At 51.3% G+C, this 16,956-nt stretch overlaps 1 protein-coding gene across 1 annotated transcript in view; it reads left to right on the top strand.

The window, feature by feature from the left end:
* Adgrd1 (adhesion G protein-coupled receptor D1) overlaps window positions 1–16,956 on the top strand; it is a 125,216-nt gene that overhangs the window by 55,081 nt on the left and 53,179 nt on the right. Inside the window, exons 14-15 of the mRNA XM_036171637.1 lie at window positions 504–579; window positions 2,035–2,176. Of these exons, the coding sequence (XP_036027530.1) occupies window positions 504–579; window positions 2,035–2,176 (218 nt within the window). The remainder of the gene's footprint in view (window positions 1–503; window positions 580–2,034; window positions 2,177–16,956) is intronic.

Raw genomic sequence — 16,956 nt, 5'->3', positions numbered from 1 at the left:
CATCAGGGAGAGCTCAGAGAATCAGCCAATGACGGCTGAGTGGTCTCACACTCCTGGAGTGGGAAAAGAGTTGAGTATGTGGTTCTCACTGTACCAGGGGGCAGGGGACGCATTGCAGCCATCTGGGTGTGTCTACTAGTCTGCGGACTTGCATCTGAGTATCAGCATATCCTGCAGACTGACTGAGGTACACTCAGTGCTGGGCAACTGGTAGCCCATGAAGAGCCCCCTGCTCCTGAGGCTCTGTGGTGTCTTGGGCAGGCCTCGGCACCTGTGTCTGGAGCGGACATAGGGAACAGGGCAGGAGGCCATTGTCCCGGCTGAGCATAGGGCTAGCCACAGTGTCCATGCTGCTGTAAATTTCATTGTTCCATGACTCTTCCTCCTCTCCCCCCACCCCGACTCACCAATTCACTGCCTTCAGCCCCGCTGTGTGCGTGGTTCTGCACACTTCTGCTTGTAACTGGGTGTTGATGGGTGTCTGACCTCTGCTTTGTTCTCAGCCTGGACCACGATTGTTGGCCTCCTTTACCACTCCATGCACTATTACCTGAACAACATCCCCCCAGCTAGCACAAAGTGAGTATCGTACAGTGATGTGTGGGATGTGTGTGTATGTACTTGTTTCTTGGATGGTCAACCACCATGACACCCTACACTGCCACACACATGCATGTTAGAAAACTCTTGCTACCAGCACCTGCTGCCTTGCTGTCCAAGCCAGGTTGGGCTTCTAGCCATTTGGAAAAGACTCAAGAACTCCTTTGGTGGAATCCAGCAGGCTCTGGGGTAGATTGGCTAACTATGCTCAGAGGCACAGGCTAGAGACCTCAGCACCCCCGGGCTGACAGTGATCTGGGACCCATGAATGAAGCTCTCTGAGCCTCAGTTTCCACATCTGTGGAATGGGAAGGCAGCAGACCTGCCTTCGGGATTGTCTCCCTTAGGAAGATTTCTTCCCTCCTCTCTATTTCTCTCTCTTTCCATTCCTTCCTCCACAGTTGGTATGAGGGGAGCAGAAAGCTCAGGCACATAATTAAACTCACCCCAGGATCATCCACATGCCAAGCTCATCAGTCCCTACTGCATACCAGATAATTCACAGCACTGTCCTTGACTTTGGCCATGAATAGCATTTCAACTTCAGAACTCCAAGACTAAGGATTAGGAGATGTCAAGGGGTTGCTGTGGGTTGGAGTAAGGCAGGGAAATCTAGTCTGAATGACTTTAAGCAAGTGGGGAACTTGTTAAATAATGTAAGATGAAAGTTCCTTGAGCATCTGGCTTCAGGAGCAGCGTGATCCAGCTGCCCCGGTGTTGCTACCAGATCCCATCTCTAGGCTCTTCCCAGGGTGGGCTCCCTTCTCTGTCAGGCAGTCCCCTTACAGTTTTAAGCCAGGGAGATCCTGTCCTTTAGAGCTGATACCCAGCAGAGAGAAGCAGGACTCTCTCTCCTGGAAGGACCCTGGGGTGTGCGCAACCTCATCCACAAGCTGCCATGTGGTTGAGCAACATGCTGTGCTGCCCAGCACAGCTGGAGCTGGCCGGGCTTGCTCTTGAACCACGGACTCAGCTCTGAGTGTGTGACTGAGTGGAGAAAGACTGGCCAATGGAATGAACTGGGGAAACTGAGGCACCTTTGTGAGGAAAGGATTGGACAGGAGCAATGAGACAGTAGACCCCACCACACAAGTACTGACCACATGTTTGTGGTTTGTGTCATAGGGGGAGGTTGGGTTCAGACAGGGTTGAGTGAGTGCCTGAGGTTATACAGCCAGGCATGCAAATGCGCTGAGTTCCAAGCCTGATGGGTCAAGGGCATGTTCTTCCTGAATTCCCTGGTGTATTTTGAGGTCCTCACCTTGGGACCACATTGTCACACTTCTAAGAGGGTAGAACTGAGGGACAGAATTGAGATGTTTAGCAGCAAAGGCCACTTCCAGGTGCAGCCTCAAACCGTGGCTTCAAGGTCACAGTCTAGCAGCACATCCTCCCCCCATCCCTGTCTGTAACCTGTTTCCTCTCATTTCCCAGGATTCCCGAGGCTGTGAACTGCAGAGATTGCCTGCTGTCTGTCGCCAGCCACCTGATCTCCCTGGAGGTGTCCCCACCGCCCACTCTGTCCCAGAACCTCTCGGGCTCGCCTCTGATCACCGTCCATCTTAGGCACAAATTGGTGAGTGGAAGGCGTTCCCCTTCACTGGCCCTGGATATGGTTCGCTGCCTGTGGCATTGAGTTCAGGGGCCTGGTACTGGGTAAGGAGCACTTTTTCTTCCCAGAGTCCATCTCCTTACAATTTTATTCTTGAACCACATGGCTGAGCCTTGCCAACGACACATGGGCTGACACTGAGTGAAGGGGCCTCTGGGGCCTGCTGTGGCTCTCCAAAGCAAGTACAGCTCTTACGAGTATGTGTCTCTGGCTTGTGGCAATATTTTGCTTGGAGTTGAGGGAAAGCTGCCCCAGTGTCACTTAGCAGGCATGGCAGTGTTAGCAAGATGGAGAGCTGAGCTCTGTCGTGTGCTGCTTCTGAGCTTGAGAATGGCATCTCCGTGTTTTGGGTTTGGAGGGATGAGCTGTTTGTCCTGATACGTTCGCTCGCACTGAGGCTCTCTCTCATCTTGATGTAGCTCCACCTGTAGGTAAGAACGGCAGAGATGGGAATTGATGTGCTGATGTTCCTGAGATGCTCATGTGGAGATGCGCGCACACATCAACGCGCATCGTCTTCCTGTGCATCTCTCAAAGGCCTGGAGCTGGCATTTAGCATCTTGAGGGTGGTATACTGAGAGCACACAGTAGGGGGTCACTGAGGCCTTAGTGAGGCCTTGGGTGAGGCTCCTGGAGAGCGAACTCAAAGGTGACAGCAGATATCATGAGGCCAGGTGGAGACATGTTGGAAAGCACAGCCAAGGATGCTCTCTGGAGGCAGGAGGGATGGGGCAAGAGCCACTGAGGGCTGAGGGCAGACAAGCTAGCTCAGAACCAGGGCTTCATGGTATCCATATGCCAAGGAGAGCATACCTGTTTGTGTGCATCTGTTTATGTATACACTCGGCCCACATGCACTCAGGCTGGCTGGAGCTAAGAAATCTAAAATGTGAACCGTGAGTTTGCTCTTCCCTTGTATCCTGGTATCATTTCCACTTTCCCTTTGTGAAGAGAGACAACTCCTGCTCTTCTTTGTGTTGGAGGTATCACCAGGCTGGTCCCAGAAACCCCAACGTTGTCAGCTGCTTGGTCTGCTTGGCCCTGCCCCTAACCTGGTTTACGGGGCTCCCAGTATTCCACAGCTACCTCTGAGAATTTTGGGTTTGCCGTTTATAGCACAACATCAGGGGCCATCCACCCAGTGCTCTGGAAAGTTTGTCTCTACCTGCAAAGAGACTCCTCTCCGCTAATAGACCCCTCCATCCTGCTCTCTTCTTCTCATGCCTGTCCCCCTTCACTATGCCATGGGAGGGGGTAGAGGGAGGGAGGGAGGGGGGAGAGGAAGAGAGAGAGACAAAAACAGAGAGAACACACACACACACACACACACATACACACACACACACACACTGCGCACGCATGCACACATGCATATACACTCACACACATACTCTCTTTCTCTCACATACAGGAGAGAGAGAGAGAGAGAGAGAGAGAGAGAGAGAGAGAGAGAGAGAGAGAGAGAGAGAGAGAGACTGTCTCAGGTTGTCATCCTGGTGGGAGCAACAGTGACAGACTGTGCCCCCCTTCACTCCAACTCTCTTGAGGTCATGTGTTTGTGTGTGTGACTCGCTTCTGAAGATGCAGATTTATGAGTGGTCAAGGACAGACTAGCATAGAGTCTTAAAGACTGATTACTCCACTAAAGTCTTATGGGGCTCCACAACAGCAGTAAAATCTGGAGTTTACCACCCAAATGTGCATGCTGCCCTGCAGAGCTGACTGGAGTGTGGGTGCAGGAAGCAGATGTAGGCTGCTGCCCGTCCACCCCCCGCCCCCTGCACTGGAATGTTCAGGGAGAGGTAGCAGGAGGGCTGGATGCCTGCCTGCCTGCCTGCATACATGCACAACTGGTCCTGTTGGAAAGGAGAGGATGGCTTATGGGGAGGACCCAGAAGACCAAGGCTTCCAAGGAGCAGGTGAAGAGCTGCAGACAAGCCTGGGTGGGGCGCTGTCTGTTCTCAAAACCTTCATGCTTCTCCCTGACAGGTAGAAGACTGGATTGTTTCAAGTGTTGACTCTACTTAAGAAGTTAGTTAGTAGTGGGGTCAGGGAGACAGCTCAGCAGATAGGGGTATCTGCCACCAGACAAACTGAATTCCATGCCTGGGGCTCACGTGGTGGAAGAACAAAACTGATTCCTACAAACACACACACACACACACACACACACACACACACACACACACACACACACACACACCCTGTCTGGAGGCTTGCAAGCCAGCCTGAGATGAGGGGATGGCCTCCCATTGCAGTGGGATTACAGGATTACAGGTCCCACCCGCTTTCCCGGTGCTGTTGGTGGGTGGCGGTCTTGTGGAAGACTCTCCTTTTTTTTTGGTCTTCTGTGAAGTTCTGGGAAGGTGCCAATTTGCAAAACCAGAGGGAGAAAAAAAGGAAGGATAGGCTAAGACACATTCCCGGCTTAATGGCCGGTTGCTGAAGTTATTTTTAACAAAGAGTTTGAATGAGGGGTTGTGCCTTAGAGAGAGCTAGAGGGGAATTTTTATCCTACCAGAAGAGAACAGTAATTAAAGACAGTCTTTACTGGGTGTCCTCAAGAGTTTGGGATTTGGGGGGCTTTTGTTGTTGTTTGCGCAGGGTTTTTATTCCCCCTTTGGTTGAAGGTTCCTGCTGTCCTTCTGAGGATATTTAGATGGGCTGCTTCTACAGCTGCAGGGAGCAATTCCCGTGGAGTCCTCTCTAGAGCTGATGGGAATGAACAGAGGGAGCTTGGGGGTGGGAGCTTCAGCATTGTCTCCCCCAACTGCGTCCATGGAGTAGGGGTCACAGCGCTGTCTTCCAACACTCTAAAGCAATACAGGTCAAGGTTGGGGTTCCAGGCTGAGGGGTCTTCTTTTTTTTTTGTCATGGACCATGGTTGGTATGGGCCCCCCAGGATCTTGAGGGTATAGGTACCTGTCCAAGTTTGCTTTCTGTTGTTGTGATAAACACCATGACCACAAGCGACTTGGGTAGGAAAGGGTTTATTTGGTGTGTGAGTCCTAACTGCTGTTTATCATCAAGGGAAGTCGGGGCAGGAGCCGAAGCAGAGGCCCTGCAGAGACACTGCTCCTTAGCTTGCTGCTCAGGCTCACGTTCAGCTAACTCTCTCCTATTTCTCGGGACTACCTGCCGGGGCGGGGGCAGCACCCACAGTGCCTTGGCCCTCTGCACATCAGTCATTAATCAAGAAAATGTTCTACCCGCTTGCCTAAAGGCCAACCTGGTGAAGGTATTTCCTCAGTGGAGGTTCCCTCTTCCCAAATGACCCTGGTTGGGTTAAGTTAACAACAACAACAGTATCCACCAAACCCAAACTAAAACAAACAAACAAAACAACAACAACAACAACAAAAAAACCCTAACCATCATAGCACACTACCAGACCTGTCTTGGAGGCTCCTGAACAGGTACCTGGTGAGTTCTAGGAATGAGGGGTGAGTACAGCACAGGACCACCCTCCCCCCCCAGCAACGCATATAATTTCAAGCCTGCTGAAAAAAGCTCTGGGACCTAAGGCTGCATCACTCTGATTGTGCTAGATCCCGTCCACCCCCCTGGATGCTCAGGCTGCAGAGGATAAATGAGCTGAGAAACTTCTGAATCGGGCCAGTGTTTGGCACTGCCCCTCTGCAGACAGATGGCCTGCGCAGGCTTGGTGTATGGACTGGCCAGACTGCAGGGATATTTGCTATGCTGTATCTTAGGCCACTGCCACACCTTTCTTGGCTCCATCCCTGAGGCTGGCTATTTTATTCCATGGTCCCCTCTAAGTGTGCCGGAAGCTGGGCCTTCTCTTGGAGTTCTGTTCTGAGTTCAGGGAGCCCTTGTCCATGCAAAGTAGTACTTATCTACCTGGCCTCCTAGGACACTGCATGCAGGAAGTAGATGCTAAAGGCTTGTGGATCATGCAACAGTTCTCCAGTCTAGTGCTCCCATGGAGCTGGAAATTTCATCTGCATGGCACACTCAGGCATGGGATCCAGATGCTGGCTAATCCTGCAGTAGCAACTGACCTCTCTGCTGGAACAGCTGTGGCCTCTTGACTCAGCAAGATGCTTCCGGGATGTGGGGATTTGTGGGCACCGTTGATAAACTGTAGGGCATCCCACAGCATCTGTAGCCTCTATTCACTCAATGCCTGGAGCAGGATCCCCAGCTGTGACAACCAGATACGTCTCCAGACGTTGCCAGCAATGCCCTGGGAGATTCCCAGTTGAGAGTCCCATATGTCATCGCAGTAGTGACAGCTAGATGGTTGCCATTGCTCTGTAATATTCCATAGTGTGAGCATCCTATCCTTTATCTATGCATGGGTTGTTTTCCACTTTAGATTATTAAGCATAGTTACTTTTCTCTTTCTTAAAGAGTAACATTAAAAACCAATGGTTTACAGCTAATATTTTGCTGTGATTTGTTGTGAATGAGAAAAGGTCTTTTTTAATTTTTTTTAAATTGCATTTGTTTGTGTATATGTATGTGCTCATGTGCTGTGGTGTATGTCTAGAGGCCAGAGGATAACTTGTGAGAGAGAGTCAGTTCTCTCCTTCCATCATGTGAGTTTGAACTTAAGTCAACAGGTTTTGGGGCAAGCACCTGTACCCACTAAGCCATCTTGTTGGCCCCGTGAGAAAAAAAAAAAGTCTTGTAATATAAACAAAGCATTTTCCTCTCTTGCTGTGGTGCTCTGTCTGGGACTGGTAGCCCCTCTCTGCAGACTGTGCTGTGAGGTGGTTCTTTAAAAAAAAAAATCCATCTGCAATGAATGTTGAGCTCTGAGGGACTTCCTCCAGGACTGTGTGGAGACCAGGGCACATACACAGACTTGTGTAAATGAGGCGAGGCTAGCCATGCCGTCTTTTCCAGCTTTTGGTTCGATCTGTTTGAATATCGAAGCCAGTTGCCATAAATTCCCTGGTCATTTCCATGGCTGCATCACAGTCCACACCCTGTCTCCTGCTGTTGCATCTGACTTTCCTCAGTCTCAATCCTGATAGACAAGGCTGTGATGAACTACGCCTACTCCGCCTCTCTCTATAACATCTTAGAAGTCGAATCGTGTGGTTAAATGGCCACAGATTTTTATCATTTCTAATTTGTTTGTGATGTTTAAGCCAAGTATGTGTTTATGTTCAGGGGGAGACAGTAGACCTGTGAGCTTGGGCTCAGAATGTGAGCTGTGGGGGTCAGGGGAATGCAGAGCAAACTCCATCATTCCCCTCTGAGGAGCATGCGTCAGGGTGGGTAACACCCTCCCAGGAAACCACCTGTCTGTGTGAGTGCCACATGCCTCACAGAGTGGACATGTTCATGAGGTCACCCCAAGCCAAGTGGTAGAACACAGCCAGTGTCAGATCACCCGTTCCACGCCCAGCGCCATCCCAGTGTGAACACGGCTGGAACATTCCAGAACTACTTGGTGTGGTGCTCACTTCTGTGGGACATGAGCCTGGGAGTACAGTGGCTGGTCCTGGGGCAGGTGTGTGTGTGTGTGTGTGTGTGTGTGTGTGTGTGTGTGTGTGTGTGTGTGTGATTGGTGAGTGTGTGTGTGTGTGTGTGTGTGTGTGTGTGTGTGTGTGTGTGATTGGTGAACAGCACCAATGACGGATCACATTTCCCAAAGAGGGGCACCATTCCAACTCCCCAGGAACATGTGAACCTGTCAATCATGTTTGGGATTGTCCATCTTCTTCAGGCTGGCCGTCCAGGGGGCTTGGGTTGCCTCATTCTGGTTTCTATTTGTTTTTCTCTGTGACACTAGTGACCTTTTTATATGTTTACCGGGCATTCTCATACTCTCACTCTCTCTCTCTCTCCATATATATATATATCTCATTTTCCCATCTAGTTGCTGCTTTTGTTTCCTTATTGATTTTCAGTTCTTGGCCCATCTCCGAGGTGAGGCATTTGTTCTGCAAACTCCTTCTTCCGCTGCGCCTGGCCTTTTTGCTCTCAGGGTGTCTGTTGATGAGTGGTTGCTTTAAATTTTCATGCAAGCCCATTTATCAAGCTCCTGACTTGAGCTCCAGGCCTCTGGGTGTCCTGGTCAAGGAATCTCATCTGACTGGAGGTCACAGAGAGACTCTGGTGCCGCCCGAAGCACTCACCGTGCTCGCTTCCATGAAGTTCTGCAGCTCTTTTCTAATTGTGTCAGTGTGTGATGGGGGAGGGCCGAGATTTATTCCCCCCTACATGCATGCCCGATTTACCAGGCTCCACCTGTTGGCAAGCTAAACCTCTGCCTCAGGCTGCTGTGCTGCCCTTCTCCATCCATCAAACTGGCTGTTCCTATCTCCCTAACTTCAGCGGCTTTAAAGCTAAAGCCGCGCGAACACTCACGCTTCGCCTGGGCTGTGGATGGCGGCATCTACATCTTCACGACTGATGTTCATGGCACAAGTGCCTTCAGAAGGATTCTAAGATCAGCGCTGTCACCACCGGGGCTCGTTAGCCCGCTTCCCACTTAGCTCTAAACTCTGATGGGCAAAACTTACATCTGCTTGTTTCTGTTTGCGTTCCTTTGATTGCTGGCAACGCTGAGCGCCCTTCCCTGAGTGACTTGGCCATCTGCATCTTTCTTTCCGATCATGCACTCTTGCCTTGATTTTTTGGGGGGATATGCTGTTTGCTTCATTACTGACTTCAAAGATCCCTCCTCATCTTGCAGATAGCTCATTGCCTACTGCAATCCGCCATAGCTGTGTTTTATTTTGACAATTTTTTGCCTTGTGCAAGCTAAAGAGTTCTATGTTGTCAAGGGTGTCAACCGCTTCCTCTTGAAAGACGTCTCAGCTCCCCACAGCCGCTGTGACAAATCCACATAAAGCCAGTAGCTTGGAACAACATAGCTTTATTATCTGAGAGTCCTGGAGGGCTGATGTACAAAATCAGTTTCCTTGTGCTAAACTCCAGGTGTCAGAGGCCCAGAAGGGCAACTCCTTTCTTGCCTTCCCAGCTTCTGGAGACAGCCTCAGCTCCGTGCCTCTAAGCCATTCTGCCGACCAGTCCTTGAACTGCAGTTTCTCCCTCTCTCCCCTCTCCAGTTCTGACCTTGCTACATCCCTCTCACGAGGGTGGGCTGCATGATGACCACCTAAGTGATCCAGGGTGATCTCCCATCTCAAGACCCTTGATGGAAAGGCATTGGCATAGGGCCTTTGCCATATGGAGACACACCCATACCACACACACACACACACACATACACACACACCACACACACCACACCTACAATACATACACACTCACAAAACACACCACTCACAAAACACACTCACACCCACAACATACAACACAATCCTCACATACAACCCCCCCCCACACACACAATACATATACACACACACATACACTACCCACATATACAACCCCCCCCCCACACACACACTGGGAGTGTGGACACTCTCAGCAGACAGCCACAGCCCTTTTCAGAGAAGATGGACACTGTGTGGACTGACAGACTCTTCCCCCACTTCCCCCACTTGGTGGCTGAGATTCTTTTGTGTTCAAACCTTTCTTCTCCGGGTGACAAGATACTCAAAGGGTTAGGGAGATGTCATGGATGTCACCCCCACTCCCAATGAGAAGGCCAGTGTAGGGTTTCTCTCACTGTGCATCAGGGCATTGAGAGATGCTGGGCAATAGCCGAAGGAGAAAAAGACATTTGGCTTTCTTCTAGGGATCAGCTCTGGGGACTGCATGTCTTGGCATGTCTCAAAAGGCATTGCCCTCTTCTATTTCCAGCCCTGCCCATGTAGAACCAGGCAGCGGACCAGGCACTTCCATGACAGGCTGCTGGGGCAGGATACCTGTGAGTGCCTTGAGTGTTCCCCAGGGTTTGGCTCTAGGACTCTGGCAATGACGACTCACAAAAAGGGGATGCCACCCCACAGGTGCCCTTTGAAGCTTCCTGCAGAGTTGGACATGAGCCGGGCCCTACCCTGGAGGGCACACAGCTTTGCAAGGCCCTGCTGAAGCCCCTACATGGTGGGAACAGACCATTGCCATTCGGGGTTGGGAACTCACGGTGTAGCTTTGCAGAGAAATCCACAGCTTCACCCTCCCCGGGCTGTGAGTGTTCTTCCAAGTCCCCGGGTGTGTCAGCTGATGCATTCCGACACCAACTTTGGAAATTCTCCATGCTGGTTGTAGCTCACTCTGGTGCTCCTGTCCAAACCTCACACTGGTGATACGTCACCTTTTACGGCTGGAGGCAGCGCAGGGTGTTCCTCCACACCTTTCCCATTTGTGGTGGGTTGTGTTCTTCAGAAGGGACCTTGCATTGCACTTGGCTATCATGTGACTCTTTTGCACTCAGGGACCTGTTGCAGGTGTTGGGAGATAGTGAGTGATGGTATCTCTAGATCACTGGGGACTTGGTTATCCTGAAGGAGATGATGGGACCCTGTTCACCCCTCTTCCTCCCCTTTGACTTTCTGGCCATGTGGTGAATAGGTTTGCCACGCTTTGCCATGCATTCCTTACTATTACCATCTGGCACCTCCGTAGAACCCAAAGCAATGGGTACTCCCCCATCAGTGGGCAGGGCCTTAGGAAACTAGGAACTCAAAGCAGCCCTCGGTTGGCTTTTCCAAGAGCTTTAGCAACACAAACTGAGCACATAGCCTGCGGGCAACAGCAAGCCTAGTGGGGGCTCATAAATGGTTTGTACTGACAGGGCCTGGGGCCTCCCCCAACTCCGGCTCCAGCTGAGAAACTGTGAATTCAGCCAAGTTTCTTATTCTAGCAACTCATACCTGCCCAGTGTCCACCTCTGTTAAACCAAAACATTTTCATGTCTGCCTGGGTAGATGTCTGGAGCCTCTAGTCACTAGCAGGTATCACAACATGACATGGCCTGCTTTCTGTCTTGTGTGGTGTAAGTGTGCCATAGAACGAGTTAGGCAGACCTGTGTATACCTGGCCTCTCTGTTTTATACAGATGGGGGTTGGGGCATGTGGTGAGGTGGAGTGCAGGAGTGTTCACGTTTTTTTTTTTTCCCTTGGATGTCAGTCAGGCTCACTGACTTCTCATCCGTTATGAGTGTCCGGAGAGGCAGTTCTTGGGAGAGAAGGAATGCATGCATGCACATCCCTTCTGCCAGAGTTGTCTGGTAACCACAGAGACTAATCGCAGGGTGGGGACACAGTGGTCTCTGGGACTGTGAACAGGGAGTGTCTAGCCAGGACCATTCAGCTGCGTCTTCTGTGGGCCCGTTTCCAAAGCTGCTGCGTCACTTGAGCTCTGGGTGAGGCAGGCCCAGGGTGTGCCTGGGCATCAGTGTACATGGCTTGCTCTGCCTCCAAGGCGGGGCAACCTTACCCCCTGCCAACACTGCTGCATAAGAGAAAAAGGCCCCACTTCTAGCTGAATCCTATTCCCCCATCTTTCATCCTTTCTTGGTCTCTGCCACCACTCCAATAAGACAGCCACACCCCCTAGTGGCCCCCTCTCCCAGACTTGACCCCACTTTCAACTTAGTACCCAGAGGACTATACAAAATGTGGCTGGAGAGATGGCTTAGTGCTTAAGAACACTTGTTGCTCTTACAGAGGTCCAGGGCTTAGTTCCCAGCACCCACGTGGCATCTAACAACCACCCGTAACTCCAGTTCCAGGGGATCTGATGCCCCCTTCTGGCCTCTGCAGGCCCTGCATCCATGTGGTGCACATACAGGCAAAAAACACTCATCACGCACATTTAAAAAAGTAGAAACTAATAAATCTTCAATGTGCTCTGAAACTGTCACCCATGCTTTTGAAACCTTTTCCTAGGGTCCTCTCCATTCCCAGCCTCCAGCTACCACAGCCTCCTCCTGGCCTGCCTCACACAAGTCAGGACCTTTCCTTTCATTTTTTTCCTTCTGAGTGGAATGCTCTCCCTCAGGGCCCCTGCATGGCTACCACCTTCGCAGACTCTGCCCCACAGCCCAACCATCCTCTAAGGACTAACCACACACCCTAAGCATGCCCTATCCTGTCTGCTACCTTTATTTCCCATCCTGGAAGTGTACACAATCCTGTTTGCATGATTTTGGTTGTTTTTGTCTGTCTTCTCTGGGAGAAAACAGCTTGAGAGAGAGAGAGAGAGAGAGAGAGAGAGAGAGAGAGAGAGAGAGAGAGAGAGAGAGAGGAAGAATATAACCAATGTCTGTTGACTGAATAAATGAATGGAAGAAGCCATCAGACACAGTGGATCCTGAGCCACACAGCGGCTTGGTCAGGGTGAGCCAGGCTATGCCACCTGAGCTTTGAGGACAGTGGCTCTTTCCTGAGGCTCCTCCTTCACCAACTGGCCTTGACAACACTAAACTGTGCCTGGGCACCCATGTTTTCACTTCCTAGACCTCGCACCCTGGCTTAGCATGGTGGTGCTCCCTGCCTGTTTGCTGCGGAGCTTCCTCATTGGCCTTGAGAAGCTGAAATTGTCTTGCCATCCTCTCTTCCAAGACAACAAGGTCCTGGAAGAGGTAGATCCGGTCACCTCTTTATGTGCTGTGAACCCTCCCCAGCTCCCCTTGCCCCCCAGGGAGGTGAGAGCAAGCCCTCCCTTGGGCCCTTACGCAGCATGGACATTGCTCATCCGGTCCCCAGCCCACACTCCCCTTCCTGACCCTGGTGCTTTTACACATGGGGCTCCTTCCTGCTCTCCTGTATCCAGGCTCCACTCGTGGAGCTGAGACTTGCCTGCCATGTCCCTTCCTCAGGGCACCCATGTTCCATGTGGTTACTGATGTTCCTGTAAGGCCAGACCTGTGCATTTGTACATGGGCGTCATGCTAGGTGTCCCATGCTGCGCACAGTAGGAGCTGCTACAGCAGAGGCAACACCCTGTTTCTCATAGCTAGTCAGCTGGGGGTACCATGGAGCCTGGAGCCTGCAAAACTCACAGCACTGAGCTCGAACGCAGCCCTGGCCTCTGCCCTGTGCTGTTTCGATGAGCCCCCCTCCCCACTCTGTTTCTCCATATCTAGCCTAGGCTTAAGCCCCCACTTCTTTCCACGAAGCAAAATTCTCTTTGCTGTGCTGAGATGATGGCCCCCGTGGCCATCGCCAGCCCCACAGAGGATGCTCACTTACTTGTTGTTCTCAGACTGGACAATGGAGAAGCGGCAGGAGGCAGGACGCCGAGAAAGCACTGTTGTTATGTCCCAGAGAAACCGTATTATAACCATGCTAATGGGGGTCAAAACAAAAGGAGAAAAATCTGCCCACTTTCCTAGGTCTGGGTCTAGCTCTGCAGATGTCTAATGCACACAGAGGGTTACGTGGTGAGAATCACAATGTGGATGAGATCTGTTTCCTTGGCTAATTATTTTCACCGTCTCCACAAAAGCAAACTGGTCTCTGGGACATTTATTTGCAGAGAATTCACTGCAGAGGGAAGCAGTGCACTGTCAAGGATCTGGTGTGCAACTTGTTTTATCTAGCTTTTTTTTTTACGAAACGGTTTTGGATTTTATTTATGGGGAGGTGAGGATCACATGTGCCATGACACTCCTGTGGAGGTCAGGGGACAACTTTTGGGAGTTATTTCTTTCTATCCACCATGTGGGTCCCGGGGATTGAACTCAGATTGTTCAGCTTAGCAGCGAGCGCCTTTACCTGCTGAGCCATCTCCCCAGCCCCACATTTGAGTTTTAAAGATGACTTGGTATAAGTGGAGCAGAACCCTGCAGCAGGCACCTGGATCACCAGATCTGTGGACCTTGTAGCTATGTCCTGAGTGGAACGTCCATCTCTCCGACCGAGTCACACACTGTGGTTTCTGTCCCCGTTATTAGAACACGTGGCGATGTGGAGCCAAATCAATGAGGCTTTGTCAATGATTCCATTGGCTAGCACTGTAACTGATCTGGCTTCATCCTCACAAGGATAAACCACCCACGGGTGCTGGGTAGGTTTATCGGGCCACACTGTCGAGATTCCTGCAGCCTCCCAGCCCTGTTCGTCACCTGTCTGTCACATTGCTGGGTGCCTACTCTTGCGTGGCACAGCTCAGGGCCACTTCTCCTCCAGAGAGGAGACACATTGTTGATGACACCAAGTCTACCCAGCGGGTGTGTTCTTTTTCTTCCTGCATGGAGGCCAAGGTCAGGGGGCAGAAATTGAATATTTGCTTTCTGGAACAGATGAGGCAGGGGCAGTACCCAGGATTAGTCACCGAAGTGGCTTAGTACATGAGAACCCTTTGCCATTAGCACTCCCTGATGGAGGAAACCCTTTAAGTCAAGAGTACATCTAAGAGCTGAGGGTAACACATGAACTGCCCTTGACAGTGGGATTAAAAGATAACAACTCTGAGCTCCACCCCCCCCCCCCAGCTCCCAGAGTACCCACCCCATCTTCTGATTGCTGACTGTACATGTAACGCTGGCTGATGTTTAAACATCTTAGCGCATGTGCATGTGTGCGTAGATATGCACAGGAATGGGGCTCAGGCTGACACCTGGGGTCAAGCACCGGCCTCGTGATGAGGAGTCCTGGGGATTTGTGCTTGCTCACTTCTTGGAAAGCTGAAAAGGCTGCACAAGAATACAAGACACTGGGAAACTGCAGGAATAGCCAGGCTGTATCCCTCAAAATGTTCTGTGTAATGGGGTCTGTGCCCCTCAGACCATGGGGCCAGTCCTACCTTGCCCAAATTAGTTCCCCAGGGAGGGGCTACTGGAGCTGGCAGGCACAAGCATTTCTTGGGTGATGGTGGCTCCTCACTGGGTAATGGTGAGGAGGGGCCACTGGCCTGGTGATTCTGGCACGGTGAGGGCTAGCCCAGGAAAGGCCCCTCTGCCCAAAGCCCCTCTTTGACACCCTTCTGGAAGCTCCTGGAAACAGCCTCACTTTGACTGCCCGACTTCCTCTCTTCCCCTCTGTTTTAAAATAGTGAATTGTTAGCAGGTGTCTACGTTATTACCTTACTTACTTGGTTGGTTTTAATGTTTGGTCTTACCTTATAGCCCAGGCTGATCTGTAGTCTCATACTTGTTATGTAGTCTAAACTAATCAAACTCGTAGCGATCCTCCTGCCTCTGCTTTCTGAGTACTGGGATTACAGTTGTGCCTGGCTTAGAGCCTCAAGGCACCACAGACAAATCTGGATTTACATATTCCATTGACGTGGGAGGTCCTGACAAGGGGCTGCATCCACACACGTACCACTAGTCTGCCGTGTTGGGCTCCAGTCTCCATCCGGGGACATGACTGAAGGGCTTACCGTGCCAAGCCTTGCCCTGTGCATCCAGCAGCAGGTTGGCGCCTGGGTGAAGAGATGCAGTGGCTTTTGCTCCTGCAGAGGTGGCTGAATCCCATCTCCCATGCTCTCCCGGCAGTCTAGAGTAGGTGGGTAGGATGGGTCTTCAGGACAGGGACATGGAGCTTCTTGGAGCATCTGTCACCTGCCTCCACTACCCTGATAGCATCTCCTCCTCTTCCTCCTCTTCCTCCTCATCTCCATTCTCTTCTTTCTCATTCTTCTCCCCTCCTCACAAACAGAAACATGATCTGGAGTCACAGCTCTGATGTGCGGCGATGTATCTCAGGTCACATGTAAGACAAATGTACGTTGTTCCTTCAGATCGGGGTAGAACACAGGACCATAGTCCCCATGTGCCATCAGCTTGGTGTACATCATTCAAACGCTTGAACAGATGGCTCTGATGCTCCTCATGCTTGTGGGGACCTGAGACAACATGGTGACCATTCTGGTGGTGGTCTACTCTTAACAGCTATGTCATGGTGTGATTCATACGATCCCCAAATGCACACCTGGACCAATTCTCCAGTTTGGAGTTGACCCTGCCCTCACCACAGGCTATATGGCCATCAAACAGGGCAGTGACTATTAGGGTCTAGCCTCATGGGGTTATGGATGGGGAAGTCACCCAGTTCCACAGCTGGCTCAGAAGTTCCACATTGCTGTGAGTGAGAGGATTACTACCTTCTGATTGGCTGTTTTTCTCATTGTTATGAACTAACACCCAAGAATAGTAACCGAGGGGAAGCAGGCTTGTTTTGACCCACAGTTTAGGCGCATCTAGTCCACCACAGTAGTGGGAGCGGCTTGAGTCTGTGGCAGCAGGGATGTGAGGCTGCTTGTTCACATCTCTAAGGACCAGGAAGGAGAGAGCAGATAGCATGCAGGGTTGGCCTATTAACCCTCAAGACCATTCAAACACTTTACAGTCTCCACCCCCAACCTGTTCTGGGAGGCACCCCCACCCCATGTTTTCCCAGCTGTCTTCCACGGGTCCACTGGGATGGACCTGTGTGTGACATCCACGTGAGCCAAGAGGTGGTAACCACACAACTGGAGAGGTCACCCAGGTGCACATGCTTAGGAAAAGGCTTTTGTCCCGCTGTTCCTCGAGCCAGAATTGAAGGGGCCGGATCCTCAATCCACCCCACTGGTGACAGTTGAAGATGTCGTTTATATACAGCTTCACAAGAGAATACTCAGACAGTGGGCCAAGCCAGCTACTATATTCAATCCTCTATTCCCCAGAGTGTCTGACCAGAGCATGGCCTTCTACATCCCCACTGCTCAGAACCCTGTCCGCATCCTGTCTAGTCAGGGCTCCTGTCTCCGCTGGAGCCTTAGCTGTTCTGGAGGGGCAAAGGGGGGGGGGGACGATGGGGAGGACACTCTAGGTGCAGAGACAAGGTGGAATGGGTCCTTGGTGTCCCAGGAGCATCAGGAGCCCCTGCAAAGTTAACTCCATATTTAACAAAACATTGCCGTC

This window comes from Onychomys torridus, chromosome 22, assembly GCF_903995425.1.
Source record: "Onychomys torridus chromosome 22, mOncTor1.1, whole genome shotgun sequence".
Classification (NCBI taxonomy): domain Eukaryota; kingdom Metazoa; phylum Chordata; class Mammalia; order Rodentia; family Cricetidae; genus Onychomys; species Onychomys torridus.
This window is presented reverse-complemented; position numbering and strand designations above follow the sequence as displayed.